General features: G+C 39.8%; 1 protein-coding gene across 4 annotated transcripts in view; it reads right to left on the bottom strand.

The window, feature by feature from the left end:
• Window positions 1-25770, bottom strand: part of foxp3b (forkhead box P3b) — a 70239-nt gene that overhangs the window by 5694 nt on the left and 38775 nt on the right. The window contains exons 1-13 of one of the 4 annotated variants that reach the window (XM_060931968.1): window positions 14488-14505; window positions 13911-14020; window positions 13679-13738; window positions 11627-11791; window positions 11231-11330; window positions 10875-11007; window positions 10520-10618; window positions 10315-10402; window positions 7386-7448; window positions 6990-7128; window positions 6742-6818; window positions 5366-5467; window positions 3504-3625 (exon numbers count right to left, since the gene is read on the bottom strand). In XM_060931968.1, the coding sequence (XP_060787951.1) occupies window positions 3504-3625; window positions 5366-5467; window positions 6742-6818; window positions 6990-7128; window positions 7386-7448; window positions 10315-10402; window positions 10520-10618; window positions 10875-11007; window positions 11231-11330; window positions 11627-11791; window positions 13679-13738; window positions 13911-13919 (1157 nt within the window). In that variant the 5' untranslated portion in view covers window positions 13920-14020; window positions 14488-14505. Of the gene's footprint in view, window positions 1-3503; window positions 3626-5365; window positions 5468-6741; window positions 6819-6989; window positions 7129-7385; window positions 7449-10314; window positions 10403-10519; window positions 10619-10874; window positions 11008-11230; window positions 11331-11626; window positions 11792-13678; window positions 13739-13910; window positions 14021-14487; window positions 14506-25770 lie in introns of those variants that run through there. The other 3 variants (XM_060931970.1, XM_060931969.1, XM_060931971.1) reach the window with 3 other exon arrangements.

Here is a 25770-nt window from a genome sequence, read left to right as displayed (position 1 = left end):
GACGTCCATCATGCCACTATATTGTTGTGCACCTGGATGTAGTAACCGTCAACAAACAAGGCAAGGTTTATCATTTTATCGGATCCCGACGGAGAAGATGGATAGCGGCCATTAACAGGAAAGATTGGCAGCCCTCGGCATACCAACGCTTGTGTAGTGACCACTTTGTTGGAGGTAAGACGAATAAAATTAGCCAGAAAAGGCATTACATTGCTGTTAACATTCTGTGGCGGCGAGTGTGTAACCAAATAGGTTAAAATAACCCATTGTAACCTCTTTGTTCTTCTGTAGTAGCTATTGTTGACTAACTAATGTCAACAAGTAGCTAGTATGTTACTGTAGCAATGTTTACAGTACGTTCAGTCATTTGGATGACTGTTAAAACCTTTCAGTCTCAAGTTTTTCCTTTACTGTATTTACTAGTTTACTGTAATTATGATCCGACAGTTATTTACACCGGATCCAGTGTAAATAGCTGCCGGAGCCAACGTCCGAGGTTCTGGAGCGCGCTCCAGCTTGCTCCCCCTCAAATTAAGCAGCGCGCTCCGGCTTGCTCCCCCTCAAATTAAGCAGCGCGCTCCGGCTTGCTCCCCCTCAAATTAAGCAGCGTGCTCCGGCTTGCTCCCCCTCAAATTAAGCAGCGCGCTCCGGCTTGCTCCCCCTCAAATTAAGCAGCGCGCTCCGGCTTGCTCCCCCTCAAATTAAGCAGCGCGCTCCGGCTTGCTCCCCCTCAAATTAAGCAGCGCGCTCTGGCTTGCTCCCCCTCAAATTAAGCAGCGCACTCCGGCTTGCTCCCCCTCAAATTAAGCAGCGCGCTCCGGCTTGCTCCCCCTCAAATTAAGCAGCGCGCTCTGGCTTGCTCCCCCTCAAATTAAGCAGCGCGCTCCGGCTTGCTCCGGAGCGCGCTGCTTAATTTGAGGGGGAGCAAGCCGGAGCGCGCTCCGGAATCTCGGCCAGAGCACTCCTGGAGCAAGCCGGAGCGCGCTCCGGAACCTCAGACGTTGGCGTGTATGTGTATGGCGATGGGTTTTTAACGACATAGGTATACAGATCATGTGGGCCGAAGTCAGGTAAAGACGAGGGCTTCGTGTACTTCCGTACGTCAGTGAACAATCCTGGTGGAAGCAGGTAAACGTCGTTCTCTAAGCCTGCTAACCTCAATTTTTGCAAATACCTCTCCCTCTGCTCGCCCTGTAAATGCCCTACGTCGCTGGATAGTGAAGGTGTTTTCTGCATCTCACTCATTTTTCTTTTATGTTTTTCGTTTGTCACCTTCCTTGCATTCAAACTGATTCGAGCCGAAGTCCACTACATGTCCAAAATGGCAGTCGTGTTTACGAAGGTCACGTGACTGAAAAGGGTCTATACCGGTACAGTTTAGTGTATCTGTCCACACTAGCGAGAAATGTTTGTGGTTTTCTTTCACGGTAGTTGAAATGCGTGTGCGCAAATTGTTTCCGTGGTTACCGAGTAACTTCCTTCAGAGAATATTTTATATGGCATCCGTTATTTCGAGATCTCGAGAAAACAAAACAATTATTCCGTGATCTCGAGAAAACAAAACAATTATTCCGTGATCTCGAGAAAACAAAACAATTATTTCATGATCTCAGCTGGATCACTGTATCTCCGTCGGTAGAGACGAAGCCGGGCCAGTCTTCTGCGGAGGTGCCGCGGACTAATTTTGAAATTATCCCTTATTAAAAGACTTAATGCAATCTCTCCCTGTGTCAACCCCTGATCAAAATATTGCCTTATTAGGTGATCGATTATTCCAGACATTCTAATGACCAAAGTTGCGTCTATACAGAATGAGAAATAGCCCCAAAGTCAGCATATCACACTTCTCTTAGCGCACCTGAATGAACCATTTCTCAGCTGTTTACTCGAGATCATGAAATAATTGTTTTGTTTTCTCGAGATCACGGAATAATTGTTTTGTTTTCTCGAGATCACGGAATAATTGTTTTGTTTTCTCGAGATCTCGAAATAACGGTTTTGTTTTCTCGAGATCTCGAATTAGTTGTGTTGTTTTCTCGAGATCCTGAATTAATTATGTCGTTATCTCGGGATAACAAGGTGAATAAAAAAAGGATAATATGAAGGGCCTCTCTCGGCTTCCGTATGGATGAAACAACGTGTGTGTGCTTTTTGTTGTCAATGTACAGTCTGTATTTCTTTTATTCAGTCGAATCGTATAAAACGCACGAGGCAGTTGAGAAAGAAACAAAGAAAACGAATCTCCGTTCTTCACTATTTATTCAGCGAAGACATCGATTGAGGTGTGTGACTTTGCACATGCGCATTATATTTGTATCGATATAGAGCTGCTTCATCTGTCCACACTACAGCGAAGCGCTACAGTACCGATACTGTACCGGTACGAAACCCATACATTTGTGGGTTTCGTACCGATACAGTTATACCGCTACAGTACCGGTATATTTGCTAGTGTGGACAGGTGTTGCGGTACGAAAGTAGTTTCGTATCAGTACAAAATCCCTAGTGTGGACAGGGTATATGTGAAACCGGATGTTTATTCCTCAAGCCTCGTGCAGTATCGCGACTGCGAGACTTCGCTCGTTCAGGTCATGCGCACGATCTGCATTTAAACGCGACAAACGGTCATTGTTCGAACGATTTTCTCATTGGGCAGAGCGACATTGTTTACACTTGAGAGATTTTGAATAGCGTCTGCTGAGTGAAAGAATGGGAACACCGAGAAAGAAAATGAGATACGGCGGGCGGTATCTTCCTGAATGGAAGGAGACATTTAATGGTGTCATTGTTCTGGCGAAATATAATGTAAATGTGTATTGTACAAATGTACATCAAAATAAAAGTTTGGAGCGATTCGAAGGCTATAAGGATTTTATGTTGATTTTATGGATTTCTTCCTCTGATACTACAGGTGGACGCCCAAAGGGGTTGACATGTATGTATCTGCCCATCTACCTACCTACCTGCACATGCTCTGCCCATGCACTCAGTGCGCATGACCGGAGTCTTCCACAAGGCTAGGTAGACATATTGTAGACGTACTGCTAAAGCTAGCAAGCTAGTCGGCAGCTATGAGTACTAAAAATAGCCATGATCATTGTTTACATTCATTATGATAATAGTTGTTAGATGCGCCATGATCCCCCTCCCCCAGTGGACTTGTCCTCCAGCAGTAGTCAGGCAGTGTGCGTTCATGCGTTTTGGAGGAGTGATTTTAGAGGGAGGGCTGAAGGGACGGGGTAGGATTTTTTTTTTTTTGGTTGAATACTTTCAAAATCTAGTTTACTCTTGCTGGTTTCTCCAACTTTACCTACTCTAGCTTTAAAGGAATTTAACAGTGGTATTCAAACTGTAGCATATTAAACTATTATTTCCCCATCGTTACCAAATAATTGCCAGCATTGAATGGTTGAATAATAAACTGAAATATCATGATGAAGTTAACACATTAATCAAGTGTTTTATATTCTGAATTGTAATGAAGTATGCAAAAGGCTCACTACCTGTTAAACCTCTGGCCCTTTCTCTTCTGAAACTCCTTCTCATCCACCGTCCACACGGCGCCTTTTCCTCCATCCACCCGCACAAAGCACTTATGAAGGCTGAGGTTGTGACGGACTGCGTTCTGCTCACAGTATTAGTTTCAAGAAAAAAGAAACTGTGTAATATTCAATTAGAAACAGAAACAAATAGAAAAAAAGTGTTTTTGTGTTTAAATGATGGTGGAATGATTTTGATTTGACATTGCTGCCATCTAGTGCATATTGCCGAGCCTACAAGAAAGCCACGCCACTGATCTACATGTATATCTACATATTCAGTAATGATGTACTGTGATATACACTCACAGGCTACTTTATTAAGAACAGCTCCTCATTCATGCAATTATCCAACCAGCCTATCATGTGGAAATAGTACAGTGCATAAAATCAAGAGCTTCAGAGTACGTTCACATCAAATATCACTGACTGTGGGGGAGCCCCATTGTGATGGGGGGCCCCCGGTGTAGTGAACAACTGAAATTGAATTATAATGCAGCTGGACCACAAAGAAGAAAAGGACGTTTTGATTATATTTAACGTTGAGAATATTTTGTGTACTCTTAGGTGCCTTAAAAATCAGAAAGGTAGAGAAAAAGTTCTCTTCCCTTTGTGTTGCAATATGCACGTCAATGACAATTTTGTGATATATTTTCTCCCTTGTTAATTCCCCCACCACCCCAATATGGCCTCCTCCCTCACTCTTGTGGTGGAGCGCCAGAATTTTGCATCATGGCACTGTCTGGTGGTGGTGTAAGGTTGTGGGGGATGTTTTTTGGCATACATTAATCCTATTAATATGAATTGAGCATCCTTTGACTGGACCAGAATCTCAAAGGATCATTTCCAATAATTCTTGCCAAAAAAAGGATCCATGCCAACAAAGAATTGAGGCTGCTCTGAGAGGAGCAGTATGGTGTTGCTAATAACGTGGCTGGTGAATGTATATCATATATTTTAAAATATCGCCAATACCTCTGTCTTATAGAAAAGAGCCAGTTAAATAGGCAGAGCTCATGCTTGGGCAGCAATTGCACACGCCTGAGACAAAGGCTGTCGAAATGGATGCCAGTACGAAAAGCTTTTAAAAAAAAAAGGCTTTTAAGATTTTGGATGTATATAAAGAAGCATATAACAAGGCACCAGCAAGCCTATGGTTTTATTCACCAGATGAGAGTTCTATGGCAGTTTAAAACTTTAAAACACACAGATAAATCAATTGTTAGCTGCACTCTTTACAAGTGCAAATGAACTGTTTGCATCACAGGTAACTCTTCTTTTCTATTTTGCTAAACAGTCATTTGTGTTTGTAGGTTGCCAGATGTGACTCATTTACTGCAACTAACGCTGATTAAAAGGTCAAGCTGCGGTTTTATTCAGGCTGCTGCAAGCTCGCATGTACAGTAATTATAAGTAAACTCATGTCACTTGCACAGCGAATTAGAAGTGATGACCTTTAAGGGAGTCCTGCACTGTGATTCACTGAGATTCAGATGAGAATATTATAAACCATGCTAAAGCATCACCTATGGATAAGCCTGAGTTGAAGGAGGATTGTCTATGCGTCTGGACTAATAATAAAGCCTGCACAAACTGCTGTAGGCCAGGAAGGCACACACTTCTGAATGGCTAAATCCCTAAACCATGACTTCAGGCAGTTCCATGCTTCACCATGGTCTAAAGTTCGATCTACAGTTTAACTACATCTGATATTTATCCATGGGTTTTCAATAAGAAACTTATTTTCCAGTTTAAGAAAAAAAAATGACACGCGACATCATGGCAGATATTAGCTGGGTACCCTGAAGTGCATCATGATACAATACCTTCCATGTAGGAGTGTTGTGACGGAAGTAAAAGAACCTTTGAATGAACCAGCTGTAGATCTCATTCAGAGCTCTTTGCTTATCTGGTGCCTCCAATATTGACTATGAAATAAATAGGACACAAATATAAATAAATATAGACGCACAGTAGTGTGCAAAAGTCTTAGGCATGTGTAAAGAAATGCTGTAGACCAAAAATGGCTTAAAGATAATTAAATAAAATGTTTCAACATGAAAAAAAAAATACTATAAAAAGCAGTAAGCCATAATAAATGAAACAAAGTCAATATTTGGAGTGAGACGACCCTTTGTAACAGGATAAAGCGGCTAGAGATAATGAGATGAGATGAAACCCTTTGCTTTAAAAAACAAAACAAAACAGTAGTCTCAGGTCCAATGAGTGCAGTTTTATAAGGAAATGAGCTGTAGGTTTTACTGAGCATCTTACAGAACCAGCCACAGTTCTTCTGGACACTTTGTCACACTCGCTTCTTAATTTTGCACCAAAACCCAGCAGCCTTCATTATGTTTTCTTTTTTAATCTGAAAAGTGCTCTCTTATGTAATATACTGCTCAGATACAAACATTTTTTTTTCCTGTAACATGTTGTGCTGGAAAACGAATGTTTGGAACTCTACAATGTTTTTGTACTGACTCGATAATGTAGAAGTCATAAAATAGAAATCTATAACAAAGTTTGTATGAAAAAAAAACAGGGGGCCTAAGACTTTTGTACAGTATTGTATAGTGATGCAATAAATATATGAATGCATATAGTAATGTTATAAATATGTATATACACATATAGTAAAAAGAATATTTAACAGTTATTCCATGAAATCGAGTCATACGTGAGCTGATAGCTGATGATGCACGTAGCACCGAGTCGGCTATAAGCCATGTACGATGAGATTGAGTTGAATAACTGTTTTATTCTCTCCACATTCACTGGATTTTGAGAAATAGAGCATTTTTATTTTTTGCAAATTCGATAAATAACTTTATACAAAATGTCCGACAAAATAATTTCCATTTAGAATGTAAACAAACCGGCGAAATGACAGTAGCAATTTGTGAAAAATGCTATAATAATAATTCTTGAAAAATAAAAAAAGATATGTTCTTACTATCATATACTTTTATTCCATATTTTGTTGCTTTTTTTGTATTTTTTGGGGGGGGTTTGTTTTCGAGTACAGTTTTTATTTCGTCCTAGGTTGGTTCAGCAACACGCTCAGCCATTTTGTTTTCCTTTACTCACGGTATATGAGCTGATAGCCTAGTAGTAAAGTAGCCAATCAGAGTGCTTATTGCTTATATCCAGTGAATGTGGATAGAATAATAGAATATATCATTTGCATAAATTGGTTACTTACACATCTAATGAGAAAAGCATATGTATACGGTGGTCTGATATTGACATATTTGTAGCATTCCATACTGTTGACAAAATCTATAATGCAGAAGAAGAAATGTTTTTCATCACACAAGTGTTGGTTGGAAATTAAGTTCAATTAATTCGAATAATGCAAAAATAAAAAAAGGTCTCCACTAGCATATAAGCACATGTGTGTATTATTGAATCTGACAGCCCTGGGAATGTCAGTGTGTGAATAGGCTTTACCTGTCAGTAGGTGGGGGGTGGCTGTGGGCCAGTATTCGTGGTGTCCTGTGGTATCGATGGCCCACTCAACACTTCCATCTGGCTCCTCAGACGGGGGTGTAGGCAGTGCCAGCGGACTCCACCAGCCTAGAGCTGCTCTCTGACAGAGCGGCACACAACACACACTTCATAAAGCAGAAACATAGTACAACTATGCAACAACACCAACTGTCTGAATGGTAAAAAGCCTATGAAATAGATTTACAATTCCTAATAAAAATATAATAGTAAAGTTTATCAAGTAAATTATGATCAATTATTAATTCTGATATTTTATGCTGGTTATAACATTTGTATGGTGTTTTATCATAAATAGTTTCCAAAGGAGAGTGTGAAATGAAGTGAGTTTCATCTTACTGGGTGTTCGCTCAGTCTTAGATGGAGCTGCATGGCATGGAGCTTCTCTCTTTCCTGAACAAGCTTAAACACAGTTTACAGTGAATCTGTTTCAGTATTGCACTGGATCAGAATCAATATCCTGGTCAGTTTGAAAAAAAAATCATAATCGCCATCATTGTGTTATTACAAGTATAATCCAATAAATTAGTTTATAATAGCTTAAAAAAATGTGCAATGTGTATCAGATGAATCTGGGACAAAGTAAATCTCAAACAGTTGTCCATCCATTTCACATAAACATGGTGTTACACCTCCATGATACCACCATAATCCCCTCATGACTTAATCATAAGCAAAACATAAGCTCAGAGCTGCTCTCTGACAGACCGGCACACAACACACACTTCATAAAGCAGAAACATAGTACAACTACGCAACACCACCAACTGTCTGAATGGTAAAAAGCCTATGAAATAGATTTACAATTCCTAATAAAAATATAATAGTAAAGTTTTCATCAAGTAAATTATGATCAATTATTAATTCAAACAATTTGATCAATTATTAATTAATTCAAACAATGTGATCAATTTTTAATTAAAAACAGCAACGTTTGCTATTTTTGGTCTGACATGTTTTCCATGATTAGGTGGAACTGGTCTAAATTCTTCATTAGTTTCTGAATTAAATGTGACATCCTGAATTCTGTGAACAACAATTAGTCAGTGATTTTAATGATAGAGTATTGTGAGTGGAGACACAAGTGAAATCTACAGAATCTGCTTGTGCTGGCCACCCATGCTACTGAGGTTGAATATCCCTGTCAGTTAAGTGTCAAATAACTGTGAAGTTAACTTTCTAAAATCATTTTTTTTACCCATTCTTGAATTTTAACAGAGTTTGAATAAATGCTTTGTAACGCCATTTAAATACAACTTGCCCACACTAACCAGCTAACGTTTGACTGGTAGTTTTCTGAGTCAAGTATTGAGCATATTAATGCTCTGTTATTATTTCTGTCATCCATTTTATGTTCTTCATGCAATCCAGCATTTTCTTGTTTAACTGTGGAATTGCGTCATGGATTTATTACAACATATGTTATTTACACATTCATATTTTTGTGAAGGTTAATAGGAAAAAACCCAGAATGTCTCATCTCATCTCATTATCTCTAGCCGCTTTATCCTGTTCTACAGGGTCGCAGGCAAGCTGGAGCCTATCCCAGCTGACTACGGGCGAAAGGCGGGGTACACCCTGGACAAGTCGCCAGGTCATCACAGGGCCGACACATAGACACAGACAACCATTCACACTCTCATTCACACCTACGGTCAATTTAGAGTCACCAGTTAACCTAACCTGCATGTCTTTGGACTGTGGGGGAAACCGGAGCACCCGGAGGAAACCCACGCGGACACAGGGAGAACATGCAAACTCCGCACAGAAAGGCCCTCGCCGGCCACGGGGCTCGAACCCGGACCTTCTTGCTGTGCGGCGACAGCGCTAACCACTACACCACCGTGCCACCCAACCCAGAATGTGTTATGATATTTTGAACAAATTGTTGAAAATGTGCTTTGGTCTTGTTTCTCTATGAATAACGTAGTAAAAAAATATCACATGATTATTGTTATGGATAACAAAATAGCAATTTTGCAAGTTTGCAAAATATTACATTTCTGCTAAAAGCATTGCCTTTTTGTTAAAAATGAGACAATTTGCTCGAATCATTTATTAATTTTTTAAGTCAATCAGTCAAAGTCCTTCTCACGCCATGTGACGTACAGGGCAGTGCCGATCTCCGTTTCCATAGCCCTCAATCTCTTGCCTACTACATAGCTCAGGTTACAGTGGGGGGCTAGTCCTCTGGTAACCGTGAGAGTTTGACACCCCATTCACATCTGTATTGCAGCGTGCCTTGCCAGATGGCAGTAGGTACCATTTTTATGATGGTCTTTCGTATGACCCGACCGTGAGTAGAACTCACGGTCTCCCGATCGAGAGGCGGACACGCTAACCACTAGGCCAACTCGCAGTAATTTTTTGAGTAGCTGATTAAATTTGAGGCGGCTGTTGCCTCACAGCAAGAAGGTTCTGGGTTCGAGCCCAGCGGCCAATGGGGGCCTTTCTGTGTGGAGTTTGCATGTTCTCCCCGTGTCCGTGTGGGTTTCCTCCAGGTGCTCCGGTTTCCCCCACAGTCCAAAGACATGCATTGGTGTCTAATTGGTGGCTCTAAGTTGACCGTAGGTGTGAATGTGAGTGTGAATGGTTGTTTGTCCCTATGTGTCAGCCCTGTGATGATCTGGTGACTTGTCCAAGGTGTACCCCGCCTCTCGCCCATAGTCAGCTGGGATAGGCTCCAGCTTGCCCGTGACCCTGCACAGGATAAGCGGTTACAGACGATGGATGGATAATTAAATTCGCCTTTTGAGTCTTCACAATATAATTATATTCATTAACTGAATTGTGATGAACTGAAAGTTGACTCAGTTTTAGCTACATCTGTTCAATAGACAGTATATCTCTCTTTTCTTTGCCAGTGAGATAGATCTGAAGGAGTTTTGGCTGAACAAGGCATTATTAGTTGAGCCAAGTGTATTTTCTTAGCTACCAACATAACAGATTGCACAGCAAAGTAAGTCAGCAACAGAATGTAAAAAAGTAAGTAAGTAAAAAAGTAAGGTGCTGATGTATTCAGAATTATTTTCCACAGCGAACAAACGTCAGCTTGAGATCAAAATTTCAACAGATGATGCCTATTCGGAGAAGGTATTATAAATGCTTGTGTAGGTTTGTTAGTTAGACTATGTAGGTGTCAAGTAGACTTATGATTACTGTTCTTAGGTAACGTGTTAATGTGCTTCTCATTGAATTACCCATTGCCTGAACAGTAACCTGGACATTTTATTTGTTTTTATTTAAATGCTACTTCATATTCATCTACCTGAATCTCCATCTGGCGCACCCTTTCTTCCTGTACCCTCCACTGTGCAATAGTTTTTACTCCCCAGCCGTGTCCGTTGTTCAGATGTCTATACAATTTAAGGAAAATTATTTCAATTTAAAAAAAAAAAAAAGTCACAACAGGAATGGCAGAGAGACATTTGACATATTTGGTTTAAATGCTCCAAAAAGTGATGAAGACTCACTTCAGAAAAACAGGATACTCTTTGAAGGTTTCCTCACAATCAGGCCAGCGGCATCGTCCATTGACAAACAGAGAGCTGATCATGTTTGAGTGGAAAAGGCTGCGTAAGTGGATAAGTGATAAGTGTACATTAATGCAATGTGCTATGGAGTTGGACATGAACTTTTCTTGTCATACTGCATACTGGTTCTGTAGGATTTCAGTCGACACCTGAGCTGAGCAAAAAAATCCCATCTGTATTTAGACTCTTCAAGAGAAGTCAGCTCCAGAGGTGTCAAAATTAGAACGAAGCTCAATTCATACAAGGTATGTGATTTCAAATGAGTCTAAAACTCTGTTTTTACTTTTGTTCTTACCTGTTCATGTGAGTGCTGGGGGTTTTGTGCTGATCAGTTTGTGCTTGACTAGAACTGAATTCGCTCTCCATTCTGCCGATTTTAACTGCTGACTCACAATTTTTAGGTGAGAGCTGAGAAAAACTGGTGTGCTCTGGTGAAAGAATAGGAGCAGGAGATGGATGATGAGTAATTTATGCAGTTTCAGGCCCATTTGTACAGATTAAAGGTACAGATTAAAAGTTATAACGAACTATATTTTGTCCGTCATGTCTTATCAATGATTTTAAAAATAATAATAATTCTTTGATGTACAGAGCAGACTGGGATGGATTGTTTAGTTATAAATGCGTAATACTGGATGCTGCAGTACAGACCCAGAGGTAGCAGAGAGGTGGAACAGAGCACAGATGGTCTGTTCTGGGTTGGCTGAGGATTCTGACGCTCTAGCAGTGTATGTGTTGTTTTATCAGCACTCTGCAAAGGCGCGCGCACGCGCACACACACACACACACACACACACACACACACACACACACACACACAGAGTTGTGAATTGTTAATTAACTGATAGATTGCAGGGGCATTGTGTCTGACTATTATTGACTATTAACTGCTTCATGTGGATAAGCTCGATGATATTTTACATCGGGAAATATAAGCAATGTAGAATGAAGAAAGCAACTTTTGACTGGAAAGTCCAAATCCAAATATTTTTAAGCTGGTCTGTTCTTTGGTGTGAACTGAGTTTCACTTGGTCAACTAGAGATTACCTGAGAGGGTGAGTTTTCTTCGGAACGGAGTGAGGCAACACACTGATTTGGTATGTAATTCTCATCCTCCTGCTCTTCTTTCAGATTTGGAGGAACATCTCCATCCCTTACACCATCAGTCCTTCCACTCTGACTGTTAAACTGTGACATTTCTACTGTAAAACTCTGAAACAGAAAAACAGTAGCAAAACGTTTGACATCACTTGAGTCCTCATTTCTATCTTAAATCTAAATCAGATTTAGACAGAGAGGAGCTCAGGTACTGAACCAAATAATCTTGACGATATCAAGGGACTGAGAATTATTTCTTTGCTTTACCTCGAATAAAAACCTCACCGTTATAGTTTTGTTAGCTACATATTAAACAATCAGAAATCCTCAAAAAAGAGAAAAGAGGCCGAAATTTAAATACACTTTCCTTGACCCAGCCACAACATTGCTGGGTTTTTTCCCTTTCCTTCATTAACATTATGAGGGTGAGAAGCAAAGACACGAAAGTAGAATAATAGCTGAGCATAACAAGCACAGCTTCATGAGAGTGTTAAGCTGTCATAATAAACCTGTCAAACAAACACTTGATGTTAGTAAGTGAGGGCCTACAGGGTTTTGGCGGATTCACACATTTTAATTCAGAGGAAAAAAACAAAAGAGCAAACACACTTCTATTCGAAAAGCACATCAACCTCTTTCTCCTTTCAGAAAACCATAAACACCACACAAACATGCTAAGATGAATAACCATTTACATATAAATTCATGTACGCTCACTTTGCATTTTGCAGAACCATGCACAAGATAAGCAGGCCAGGAAGAGGAAATAGGATATGGGTAAATAGAAAGAGAAAGTTTGCAATCTTTGTGGTTTCTGATGTTATCCTTGTGTAAAAAAAAAAATCCACCCACTTTAGTTGCAATCACAGGACTAAATATAAAGTAGCTGCAGTTGAAGTGTGTCAATGTGTATATCTAATCTTTGAAATATTAACCACACATGAAATAAAATAATTGCGTAACAATCAGCAGGCACGATCACACTATACAAGAAAAAACAATGTGTTTAACGCTACAACGGCCAACTTTATGTCTCTAAAATGTACAGCAATACTTCAGTCTATAGCTACTTTAGTGCTGTATAATATTGGCTTGTGAATACACAAATTGCTGTAAAGCTTTTTTGGCATAACTTCACAGAAATGGAAAATTACTCACTGCCAAAAATGATGCTTCTTTTGTATTTAAACCATGGAACGTTTCGTTATTACAAACCACTCTCCCACAAAGCTCTTCAAAGTGCATCAAACTAGTAAAAAAATCTATCCTGGAATTAGTTTCTATCGACCACTCATTCTACCACATGTTGTTTATAGAAACAACAAAACAGTCCTATCTGAGCACAACTCTTTTTGGGAGTTTCTCATTTTCAGGCCTATATGCACTAAGCCATATACAATATGAAAAATATAAACTGAGATATAACACAAAGCAGCATTATGACTATTCATAACCACCAACACATGCATTCCTACAACTTTCAATTTTCATATAAACGGTGAACTTTGTACAGAAACTTTAAAGCTGATGTCCCAAAATAAAGTTTTCAAAGGTTTTTTGATTAATAAAAAGAATAGAAAAGAGTTAAAACAGTATCTTCAATGATCTAGAAGTAAATTCAGTCATTCAGTTGTCACATAGGAACCACAAGACAAACTACACGACATGCATGCATGCACGCACAACAACAACATCATCAACAACACCAACGACAACAACTCAGTTTCCCATCAAAGAACCTTCCCTATATACTGTATGTCTATATAATTTTTAAGCGTGCAATTTATTTGTTGCAGTGTAGAAAAATGCATGTTTTGGCTTGATATTTAATGAATAAACACACAAAATAAGGTTATGTATATTATTACAATTGAAATAAACACACCTACAAAGCATTAAAAAAAATCACTGAAACAATCACAAGCTACACAAGTCGAAACTGTAGTTCACAGTTGAAGCTTTAATGAAATGATTTATTATGTTGTTTCAGAAAGCAAATACCTGCTCAAGTACAGACGCCTTTATACTTTTTTGCACCTCCTGTTCTCTTCCTGTCTTTTGCTTGTTGAACAGAATAAATTAAAACGAGTTAAAATCTTAAGTTGTTAAAGCTTCACAATGAAGGCCATAGTCAATGATCCACTTAGAATGTGATCCTTTTTGTCGACTTTAAAAGACAAGTAAATGCATCACTTCAAAAGACTACAGTGTTCCATGTCAAACTCTTGTGTACCTGAGGCATGTCTAGGTGTTCAGAACTTACGCGCGCTCTTTATGTGGTTAAGAAACACGTAAATGGAAAAATACACCCTAACCTCTGTTATCTAAGTTAGATGTTCATATCTGAAAAACAAGATCAAACAAGATTATCAATATAAATAACATTATAAATATCAATGCATTTTGTTGCATCAAAATAACATTCATTAATTCTAGGTAAATTTCATCATTTATACACTTGCTTCTGTAGGTAAAAGAATGCTGCAATCATTTTATTTCTAGTTGAATGTTTGGCTTTTTTTCCCCCCAGAATAACTGCTATCATTACCAACTAATCTTCCTCCTTCCAAATGCCATCTCATAAAATGTATGAGACGTAAAATATTTTTTATCATTTTACATCTATTTCCACTGTCGCTAAAGAGGTAGACCTTCCGTCAGTTGTGAAATAGAATTGCTATAAATAAATAAAATGCATTTGAGTCCACTATCTCATCTCATTATTTATCTAACGTTGTAGTTATTTTTAAACTTGCAAACAAATTTGGATTAGGCAACAGTGGAAAGGCATGGCTTTTTTTCTGACTCACCTGAAGTTGGATGCTTCTTTGGAAATTATGCAGCGCGATCTTTGTGTCCATCTGTATTTATAGTCTACCTGAAAAGTCTACTTGACTTTTTTGAAGGGGCAAAAATGAGTCAGTGTTATAAATATGTTATTTGTCTATGCAGTTAAGACCAAAATATTACTTAAAATAATTTCTTTTAAAAAACACAACAATAGTTCTAGCTACTATTCTTACTGAAGGTCAAAGCTTTATGGCTTCATATCCTTAAATCACTGAATTTTTCACTGAATTCTGATAGAACTTTTTATGTCTCAAAATAACAAATTAAGGAATTTATTACAGAAACTTTCTCGCCAAATCAGACTGCAGTGCACAATAATTCGTAATATAATAAACTATCTGAATCCAAAGGAGACAACATTTATATGTGATTTATTGAACACAAGTTTCAATGGCAAGAGTACGTAACCTATGCTTTAGTTAATCCAACAGATGCTCCAATAATTTGTTACAAAGATTCACACTAAAATCCATATAAGTATGAATATAAATCCAATATGATGACGAAGAAGAAGAAGTAGTAGTAGTATTAGGCTTATTTATTAGAAAGAATTTAGATTAAAAAACCTTCACTGATTGTGGTAATACTTCACATTTAAAATAAAGACCCTTTTGTTTGATGGATCTTTAACCGTTTTAGTAGCTGTCACAGAGAACTTAAAAAAAAAAGACCACCATGACCAGTTATAGGTTCTTCATGGTGGGAAAATAATGTTGTTGTTGTGGCAAGAGCATAAATAGTGACAGAATTATGGATTAAAGGTTCTTTAGGGAACCAATATAGCTCATCTATGTCAGTTTTTATTTTTAACAGTGGATGACAAAGACTGTCGTACTATTATATATTTCATGCTGTTTCAACCATCAATCTATCTATCTATCTATCTATCTATCTATCTATCTATCTATCTATCTATCTATCTATCTATCTATCTATCTATCTATCTATCGTACCTTGCACAAGTATTCACCCTGTTGAACCTTTCCACAATTTATAGTGTTACAATCTGGAATTACTATTTCATTTACACAATATGTCTAATATTGCAAGCTGCAAAATATTTTATTGAGTGAAATAAATGTTAATCTAAAAATGCAGATTTTTGGTTGGATGCATAAATATTGCTTTTCGGATTGCCATGTATTTGGATCCATCCATATTGCCTTTAATCATGACCAGTTTCCTTGTCCCTGCTAATGAAAGACATTCCCACAACAGAAAGCTGCCACCACCATGCTTCAATGTGGTGATGGTGTCATCCACCCAACCCCCCACCCCAACTGGCTCATTAGTTAATACATTTTAAGTTCACTTACAGGGTCTATGTAACACTGTACAGACCTTACTTGATGAAGCTGTCTAATGACAACATTTGTAATAAATGTCACACAGGCTCTGCTGGGGATTGGAACACCCATCCATCATGAGGTTTTGGAATTATGCAGTAAAAGTACTTTAAAAATTTTTAATGGTTGATATTCCTTTATGCGCAGGTTTTCTTTTAGAAGCAGATGACACTGATATAACGCTCAGTCTACAGCAGAAACGGTATTAATGGCAGCATTGACTGCTATCAAAAAGAACATTTTGAAATTAACATTTTGGTTTGAACCAGATATTCTCTTGTCATCTGTCTGGCATTCCTATTGCTTCGATGTTTTAAATTTTGGAGCATGCTACAGCCAGCTTTCATTAGACAACACCTCGAAAAATCAATAACTGGTCAGCTACTATACAGTAGTTTTTGCTAAGAATTTAATGACCTGACTATTTTTGTATGTCAGTCTAAGCCATATTTAATCTGTAAAAATGGTGACTTGCTTTTTTCCTTTTCTTCATTCCCAAAGCATTGCTGTTATTTGTCTTGGTTAAAAATTGAACAAATAAAAAGTAATTAACAAAGAAAATAGATTTTAGAGCAATTTTAAAAATCATTTTATCTTTTTTATAATTCTGCAAACTTTTTAAAAAACTTTTTTTAATTAAAAAAACCCCCAAACCTTTCACTTCAATCTTATGGGGTATTTTGCGTAGATTCATAAAATATAATCCCATTTCAATTTCAGGGTATAAAACTATAAAATGTATCAAGCATTTCTGATTCTTTATATTTTATGTACTGGGTCAGCTAATTGAAGTTTTTATTTGACACATGCTTTTCTGACTTATTTTCCCTTGTAGGTGTGAAGTGCATTACAAGATTCAGCTGATATGATTTGTCTTCGCCTGAAACTGAATGACTCATTTAAGGTACTCATTTAATTTGCAATTTGGATATGTTTATGCCACTGCCACACCAAAAGGGTTATTAGAATAATGTTTTGCGTGAGTGTGTGAATCAGGCCGTAGGTCAAATGAAGATTTTCTTTCATGTGTTTGATTATAGGACCATGTCACACCACACACTTCATGACAGTCATGCTTATTACCACCACAGCTGTCATCGCCAACACTGTCACGGTCATCAACAATTTTCAAAATACATTAAATAGCAGTATTTTTTTTTTTTTACTTAAAGGAAACTTTTTTTTTGTAATTTTAGTGATTTTTTTTTGTGGAACACACACAAAAAAAAACACGTTTGCAATTTAAATTCACATGTGGAAGTTAATAAACAACAAAGGAAAGGCAGCAAAAATCTTCAAAACATCATATGTGGGACTGTCCTTAGGAGGTAAATGACGTTCACTGTCATGCTGACGGCCTGTTTTGTTCAGAATTTTTTTATTTTTGTGGTTGGCAAATGTTACCACAGTGTCTGTAAGTTGACTCGTGCATTTTAATTTTCTGTCAAAACATTGCATTTTTCTGCTCCTGGCAAATGTGCAATGGTAAACACTTTCATTTACATGAATCATAAACTATTCAGAAACATATCAGAAGTACAGAAATATCAGAAAACATATCAGAATTATTCAGAGAGAGAGAGAGAGAGAGAGAGTGAGAGAGAGAGAGAGAGAGAGAGAGAGAGAGAGAGAGAGAGATGACAGGAAATCATACAGGGAAAAGTCTGAAACTATGCATCTTGTCTGATTTTTTTTTTTTTTTTCCTTTGCAGTGAGGAGCTTCTGTGAGCTTTGGTCCATTAAGTAGTGCTTCAGATAACTGCTTTATCCTGGTCTGGGCCATGGTAGCCCAGAAGTCTGTCCCACAAGGATCACTGGTGGGAACGCACTGTAGACGGGGCATCAGGCCATCGTAGGGCATCATGTATACTTTTGCAAGCTCATTCACAACTACGGTCAATTTAGAGCAGCTAATCCATCTCCCTGCATGCTGTTGGGGCAGAAGGAAACCAGAGAACCTGGAGGAAAACCCACGTGGACATAGAGAGTCATTCTCTCTGCGAACTGTCCACTTTCAGTAAAACTGTGGCCATTATAGCTGCAGATCAGAATTATTATAGTTTTGAAATTTATTAGGTTTTTTTTTTCAGTTTGTTTTTTTTATTTCAGTTCAGTTTTACAAGGGCATATTTAGTTTTAGTTTTGAAAAATTGACTAGTTTTAGTTTAGTTTTTATTTAGTTTTAGTGTTCTATTAGTTTTTCAGGTATTGCACAGTCATAGACATCTTATAATAACTAGAAAGGACAAGCTGTTTACTTCCAGCACAATTCGATTTCATGCTATTTCTTGTCATAGATATGCCATTTTGTATATTGCGTTGTTGAATATATCAATGAAAATAGGTGTCTTAACACTGAAATAATGCTTAGAAAAAATATGTTAAAAGAGGGTTTGTGATCACTATGAACTTGTCAAGCAGGAGTGTCAACGTTTGACAAGCATGTTTTGGTATGTTATAGTCAACATGAAAGAAACCTGTGTTTCCTCAACTAAATGAAACTGGATATTATGACTAGTCAGACTGTCACGTGTTTTATCATAGGCCTTTCTAATAGAGAATTCTCCTTTGTTCCTTACAAATATAAGATTTACTTTAAATGTTAAATATACAGATATTAAGATAGTAACATTTTAAATATATGTATTGTTTAATTTAAAATTATTGTAAATAAATGATGTTTGCTTGCAATCTTGGTGACTTGTGTCAGTTATAATACTTGTCATGACGCTGAGACTTAGAATCGTAGAGAAGAACATTTAAATATGTTTTTAATGATGAAAACAGGGGAATTGTCTTGCTTAACATGCTGTTCATTCATGCATAATTTCCTCCAGTAAAGTTAGTTTATGGTAAGCTACTTGGAATTTGGCAAGCTATAAAACCTTGTACACAGACTTTAGCAAGCTCAATCCATCCATCCATCCATCCATCCATCCATCCATCCATCCATCCATAAAATAAATAGATTCTACACCTTCCTTCAATATATAAATCATTACAATGGCAAACATGTAATAACACATTATCATGTTGTATATTATAGCCCCAAAACATTTTGAACTTGAATTCTTCTTTGTGGGATGTGATCCCTCTTGATTTCCAATATTTGGTATAATGGGTACAGTTAATCACTTTCATAATAGCATTCATGCCCTTCAAACGAATTTCATCCACTCGCTTATCTGTCATCTTAAAGGATGCTGAAATATTACCTTTTAAGATAGTGGCAAGCCCACAGCTCTCCAATGCAGCATGTCCATTCTAGTGTATTATGGGATTTGTGCACAGCAAGCATCTTGTTCATTGTAGTTTTCATTTAATTTTCTTTAAAAAAAAAAAACCCTCATGTTTATTTTTATTTCGGGTTAACAAAATAATTTTTCACTGCTAGTTTTAGTTTAAGTCTTAGTTTTCTTTTAACTATATTTACCCTGCAGCAGATCTGTTCTTGCCCGACATGAGTGGCGCTGATGTGGTCTGCTGTAGCCCATCCTGAAATGTTGCGCATTCTGAGATGCTTTTCTGCTCAGTGTGGTGGTAAAGAGTGTTTAATTGATTTAACTTAGGCCCTGGCCACACGGCAACGGATTCAGGTGAATCTGATAAAATTGTTTACCGTTTCGGCCTGGCGTCCACACGGCACCGGCGTTTTGGGTGCCCCAAAACTAAATCTTTTGAGAACGGGTTCCAGAGTGGAAAGATCTGGCAACGGCACCGTTGCAAAGTTGTCTGGATGAGTAGAACGGATTTGTTTACGATGACGTCACAACCACATGACTGTCAGTGCTTCACGCCGGGTAGAAGTGTAACGAACTCGATGCGAGTTGTCAACAAATCCTATAACTTGGTTCATGAAACGCGCTTACAAAATATTTTCACTGTGAATATTTATTGTGTAATGGTGCAAAGTGAAAGAGAGAGTGAGAGACTCTGCCCTTAGGGGAAAGTCAATCCCGCCAGCAAAAATAGGGAAAAAAAGGAGCGATCTCACCTCTTCAGATGTTGGTTTAAGTCCTACAATACATTCCTCAAAAAGGGCGTAGAAGAACAAATTAATCCATCAACATGTAGCATTCAATTTATTCCGGACCATTAAAGACGCTGCCTTCCGCGTAGAATCATACGTCATCCTCACCGCCATATTGGATGGGGCAAAGCGGAGAATAAAGATGCCTCATTCATGTGCTGCGTTTAACTGTACCAAAAGGTTTACCGTCCAAACGAGATCACATGGGATTACCTTTCACAGGTGAGACTGGAAAAATACTTTTCATTGTATTTGGTCATTATAATGTAACTTTACGAACAGATTTTCCTGACTTTGTGGCTAATATGAAGTTTCGCGCATAATAGTTTATGCGCATGCGTCCTTACTTCTCCTATTGTCCTGGTGTCTCCGATGGGACCGTCTTACAGCGCACCTAGAGGTGTGGCATGTGTATTGCATCGTTTTCAGCAAGCGTTGCGTTGCCATATGTACCTGATATTTTACTGATCCGTTGCCCATGTGGACGCGATATTTTTTTTAATAACATCTCGTTGCCGTTGTCGTGTGGATGTAGCCTTAGCCTTAATTTCAGCTTGTCATCAGTCTCTGTGAACTCTAGAGACTGTTGTGTGTGAAAATACAAGGAGATTAGCAATTTGTGAAATGTCTCTCTCTCTCTCTCTCTCTCTCTCTCTCTCTCTCTGTCTCATACTTCCCCTATTTCACCCCACCCTCCCCCATCCCTGCACCATGGAAATTGGGACCAAGTCCCTCAAAACCAGCAACCCAAACCCATGTCCCTCCTCCTTTTCCCTCACCCCCTTCTCCTTCCATCTCAATGTCTCCACTAATTCCCTTTCTCTCTGCAGGTAGAACCGTCCATGCTCACCAAGACCGGGGCAAAGCCTGGGCAGGTCTGTACACACAGTGGGAAAGCCAGGTTGTTCCATGTTCAGCTTCCCCTTATGGAAGTGAGGATTCTGATCTGGATTCCTGACATGCCTTGGGCCTCCCCCAATCGTGTACCGAGTGGCAGTGTGTATTCAAGGGAGGACAAATCAGGCCTTGGTGGACTCAGGGTGCAACCAGACCACAGTCCAACCCAAGCCTGATAAAATGTGAAGCATTGGGATTACACATGGTGAAAGCAAAGTGTGTACATGGGGATGTTCACAAGTATCCACTGGTCCCTCTCACTCTCTTTGGCATACCACTACACTGACATGGCCATTCTGACAGCTTCAGCCATCAATGTTTCTAGGGAAGAATTACAGTAGTGGTTTCCTGTTATTATAGAGGTTTTCTCCTCTCAATCATTCACACCTCTGGTCAATTTAGAGCCACCAATTAACCTGAACTCTATGTCTTTGGACAGTGAGAGAAACCAGAGCACCCGGAGGAAACCCATGCAGACAAGGGGAGAACATGCAAACTCCACACAGAAAGGCCCCCATCAGCCATGAGGTTCAAACCTGGAACCTTCTTGGTGTGAGGCGATAGTGCTAACCACTGCACCACCATGCTGCCCTCACTGGCCCTTATCCTAATTAAATTCTCAAGAGAAATGCACTGTGTAAGGTGGTGGTTAGTCCTTGCCTCACCCATCCACTAATTTTGGGTACAAATTGGCCAGGATTTCAAACGTTAGTGAAAAATGTTTGTGGATGGCTCCTGCAAAAAAACAAACAAAAAACACTGCAGTTTGTGCATAGCATTGGCTGGAGAGGTGGTCCTAGGGCCATCTACCGTACATCAACTCTGCATCACAGAGGGTGGGGAGGGCTCTGTCTCTTCTCCCTTTGCAGGGATTCCCCTTGCAGGGATTCCCCTTGGAGATTTCCCACTGGAGCAGTCATGCGATGGGACTCTGAGAGATGCTTTTGACCAAGTGAGAGTAATCGATGGTCAGAAAGTCCAGCCTAATGTTGTGCTCTCCCATGCATACTTTTCCATTATTGAAGATTAAAGAAAGCTTATACTGAGTGATGCAGGACACTCAGTCTAAGGGGGAAATGACCCAATTGTTGGTACTGAAGAGCCACAGGGAACTTCTGTTCTGTGAGGCTCATCATAATCCCATGGCTGGGCATTTTTATTTATTTATTTATTTATTTATTAATTATTATTATTATTATTATTATTAATTCCCCCCCACACGCTGTTTGCACTGTTATTGGAGTTGCTTTTAATCTCATTGTACATGGGTATAGTGACAATAAAGGTATTCTATTCTATTCTATTCTATTCGAGGCAGGATAAAACACTGAACCATTTCAGAGCCCTTTTCTATTGGCCAGGCATTCATGGCTATGTTTGCAGGTGGTGTGCAGCATGTTGTGAATGTCAGCTAGTGAATTCACTGGCCACAACAAAAGCACCATTGCACCCTTTACCATTAATTGAGATCCCCTTCTAAAGAATTGGTATGGCTCTCAACAGGGATCGCACGTGGGCATCACTGTTTTAGTCTTAGTAGATTATGCAACACGATACCCAGAAGCAGTGCCTCTACACAACATTTCTGTATGTAGTGTTGTGGAGGCACTCTTCCATGTTATCTCCCAAGCTGGGATCCCGAAAGAGATCCTGACTGATCGCGGCATAACATTCATGTCACGCACACTTTGTTAACTGTACAAATTATTGGGGATTAAATTAATTTGTACCAGTGTTTATCATCTGTAGACAGACAGACAGACAGACAGACAGACAGACAGACAGACTAGTCAAACAGTTTAATCAAATGCTTAAAAGCATGATTTGTAAGTTCATTCACAGGGATGTGTGGAATTGGTATAAATGGCTAAACCCCTATTACACTGCAACCCTGCTATAACAAACTCTTTGACTATGGACTTTCACATATAACAAACTAAGTTTGTGTCCCCCGTCTTTAGTGACAATGAGTCAGTCTTTCTTCTTAAAAAAGAAACATCACTGAGCCATGTGTTCTTCTTCCCACCACAGACAAGCAATAAGTAATCAAGTCCGCAGTCAAGTTAACAATTGAGGTTTTTCACCCATGTGACCAAGTCATGTGAGGCTGCCATTTTGGACGTCACGGCTCGAATCAGTTTGAATGCGAGGAAGGCGACAAACGAAAAACATAAAAGAAAAAGGAGCGAGATGCAGAAAACACCTTCACTATCCAGCGACGTAGGGCATTTACAGGGCGAGCAGAGGGAGAGGTATTTGCAAAAATTGAGGTTAGCAGGCTTAGAGAACGACGTTTACCTGCTTCCACCAGGATTGTTCACTGACGTACGGAAGTACACGAAGCCCTCGTCTTTACCTGACTTCGGCCCACATGATCTGTATACCTATGTCGTTAAAAACCCATCGCCATACACAGGTATTGATCTGAAAGCGTATAAGAGTTTGGATACCTACAAATATTTTGTGTCAGGCTGGGTAACATGCCTACATCAGCGGGTCGTCCCTGGAGCCGGTGGTCGCCATCTTATTACAGCTAAGGTTTGTTCACATTTTCATTTACTTTCGGTCCTCAGGATAAACAAAATGTTATTAAATGTCATTGAAATAACTTCTTGGTCTGTTGAGACATGGCCCGCTATAAATTTGCTGTTACCAGGCAATGACCAAGAACTGCATTATTAGGGTCGGTGTCTGTGTTGTAGCAGTGCACTAGCAACTAGCTGTTAGCACTAGCTAGTCAACAATATCATAGCTGGTATGTTACTGTAGTAATGTTTACGTTCAGTCATTTGGATGACTGTTAAAACCTTTCAGTCTCAAGTTTTTCCTTTACTGTATTTACTAGTTTACTGTAATTATGATCCAGCAGCTATTTACACCGGATCCAGTGTAAATAGCTGCCGGAGCGCGCTCCGGCTTGCTCCCCCTCAAATTAAGCAGCGCGCTCCGGCTTGCTCCCGGAGCGCGCTGCTTAATTTGAGGGGGAGCAAGCCGGAGCGCGCTCCGGAACCTCGGCCGGAGCACTCCAGGAGCAAGCCGAAGCGCGCTGCTTAATTTGAGGGGGAGCAAGCCGGAGCGCGCTCCGGAACCTCGGCCGGAGCACTCCGGGAGCAAGCCGGAGCGCGCTGCTTAATTTGAGGGGGAGCAAGCCGGAGCGCGCTCCGGAACCTCGGCCGGAGCACTCCGGGAGCAAGCCGGAGCGCGCTGCTTAATTTGAGGGGGAGCAAGCCGGAGCGCGCTCCGGAACCTCGGCCGGAGCACTCCGGGAGCAAGCCGGAGCGCGCTGCTTAATTTGAGGGGGAGCAAGCCGGAGCGCGCTCCGGAACCTCGGCCGGAGCACTCCGGGAGCAAGCCGGAGCGCGCTGCTTAATTTGAGGGGGAGCAAGCCGGAGCGCGCTCCGGAACCTCGGCCGGAGCACTCCGGGAGCAAGCCGGAGCGCGCTGCTTAATTTGAGGGGGAGCAAGCCGGAGCGCACTCCGGCAGCTATTTACACTGGATCCTGTGTAAATAGCTGCCGGATCATAATTACAGTAAACTAGTAAATACAGTAAAGGAAAAACTTGAGACTGAAAGGTTTTAACAGTCATCCAAATGACTGAACGTAAACATTGCTACAGTAACATACCAGCTATGATGTTGTTGACATTAGCTAGCTTGACCTTCAAAATGGCGGACACCGGGGTGTCACGTGACCCTGTGACGTCAGGTGAAAAACCTCAATAAGTTGTTAAAGCTATAAAACAAAGGCTTAACTAGCCTAGCTTAGGTGTCGATCACTAACAATTACTGAGAACAGTGATCAAAGGATTGATGAAAGGACAAAATGACTGCTGATACTGCTAAACTTAACACCTAGTTAAAGCATACCAGTGGCATTTTTATACCCCCCCCACTCAGCCTGCGGCGCGACATAAATGACATCATTGGTTATTTGCAACACATGAATGAACTGAATGGTAAAGATTTAGAAAACACAGCAAATCAGTGCGTGGACATTGACAACGATACACCAGTACCCTCCATCATTTCCATAACAGAGGAAGAAACTCATCGCCTCTGTTCGGGATCATTTAACTCAGTCAATGAACTGCAATAGCGACTTGGAAGGAGAAATTCATGATAAGGACAATGTGCCTAAAATTTTGCATATAACATGAGTGTTTGGTGTGACAAGTGGATTCATTTCAATATTACAAATTTTTAGGTATAATGACCTATTTGGACGTCCCCCAAGGAGTTTCTTATAGCAGGGTTGCAGTGTATTTGCAGCACAAGAGTTCCCACAAGCCTCCACGGGATTCTTCCCATTTGTATTATTATATGGACACAAGTTTTATGGTGTATTGGATGTCATTAGGGAAAATTGGGAGGTAGGACCATCTACTAGTAAAATTGAAATTCAGTACATTCTTGATCTAGAGGTGCAAGAATGGCAATCTGGGCTGTATAATATGGATGGTCGGTTATAGGAATTTGCACTTGGAAATACAGTGCTCATTTCACTTCCCACATTGAGCTCTAAATTACTTGTGAAGTGGCAAGGGCCCTTTGAGGTTACATGGCAAGTCGTAGAAGTCGCTATGAGGTCAGGCGTACAGATAGAGCTGATGCATGTTACCACATCAACCTCCTGAAACTATGGAGAGAGGAGGTTCCTGTGGCAACGGTGGTTCTCGAGGTGGAGGAGCTGGGACTGCACGTAAGTCCAGAAAGTGTGGCACAATTCACCACAGTCCCCTGTGGAGACCACCTCTCACTGTCCCAAGCATAGGTTGCCAGGTTGCAGGAAGAATTTTCCAATGAGTTCTTGTGTCTACCTGGCTGCACTAACCTAATAGAGAACCACACTGATACTCCTCCAGGTGTGGTTCTACACAGCTGCCTGTACCACTTACCTGAACACTCAGGATGAACTTAAGGTCATGCTGGACATGGGGGTAATCAAGGAGTTCCACAGTAACTGGAGAAC

This window comes from Neoarius graeffei, chromosome 10, assembly GCF_027579695.1.
Source record: "Neoarius graeffei isolate fNeoGra1 chromosome 10, fNeoGra1.pri, whole genome shotgun sequence".
Lineage (NCBI taxonomy): Eukaryota > Metazoa > Chordata > Actinopteri > Siluriformes > Ariidae > Neoarius > Neoarius graeffei.
This window is presented reverse-complemented; position numbering and strand designations above follow the sequence as displayed.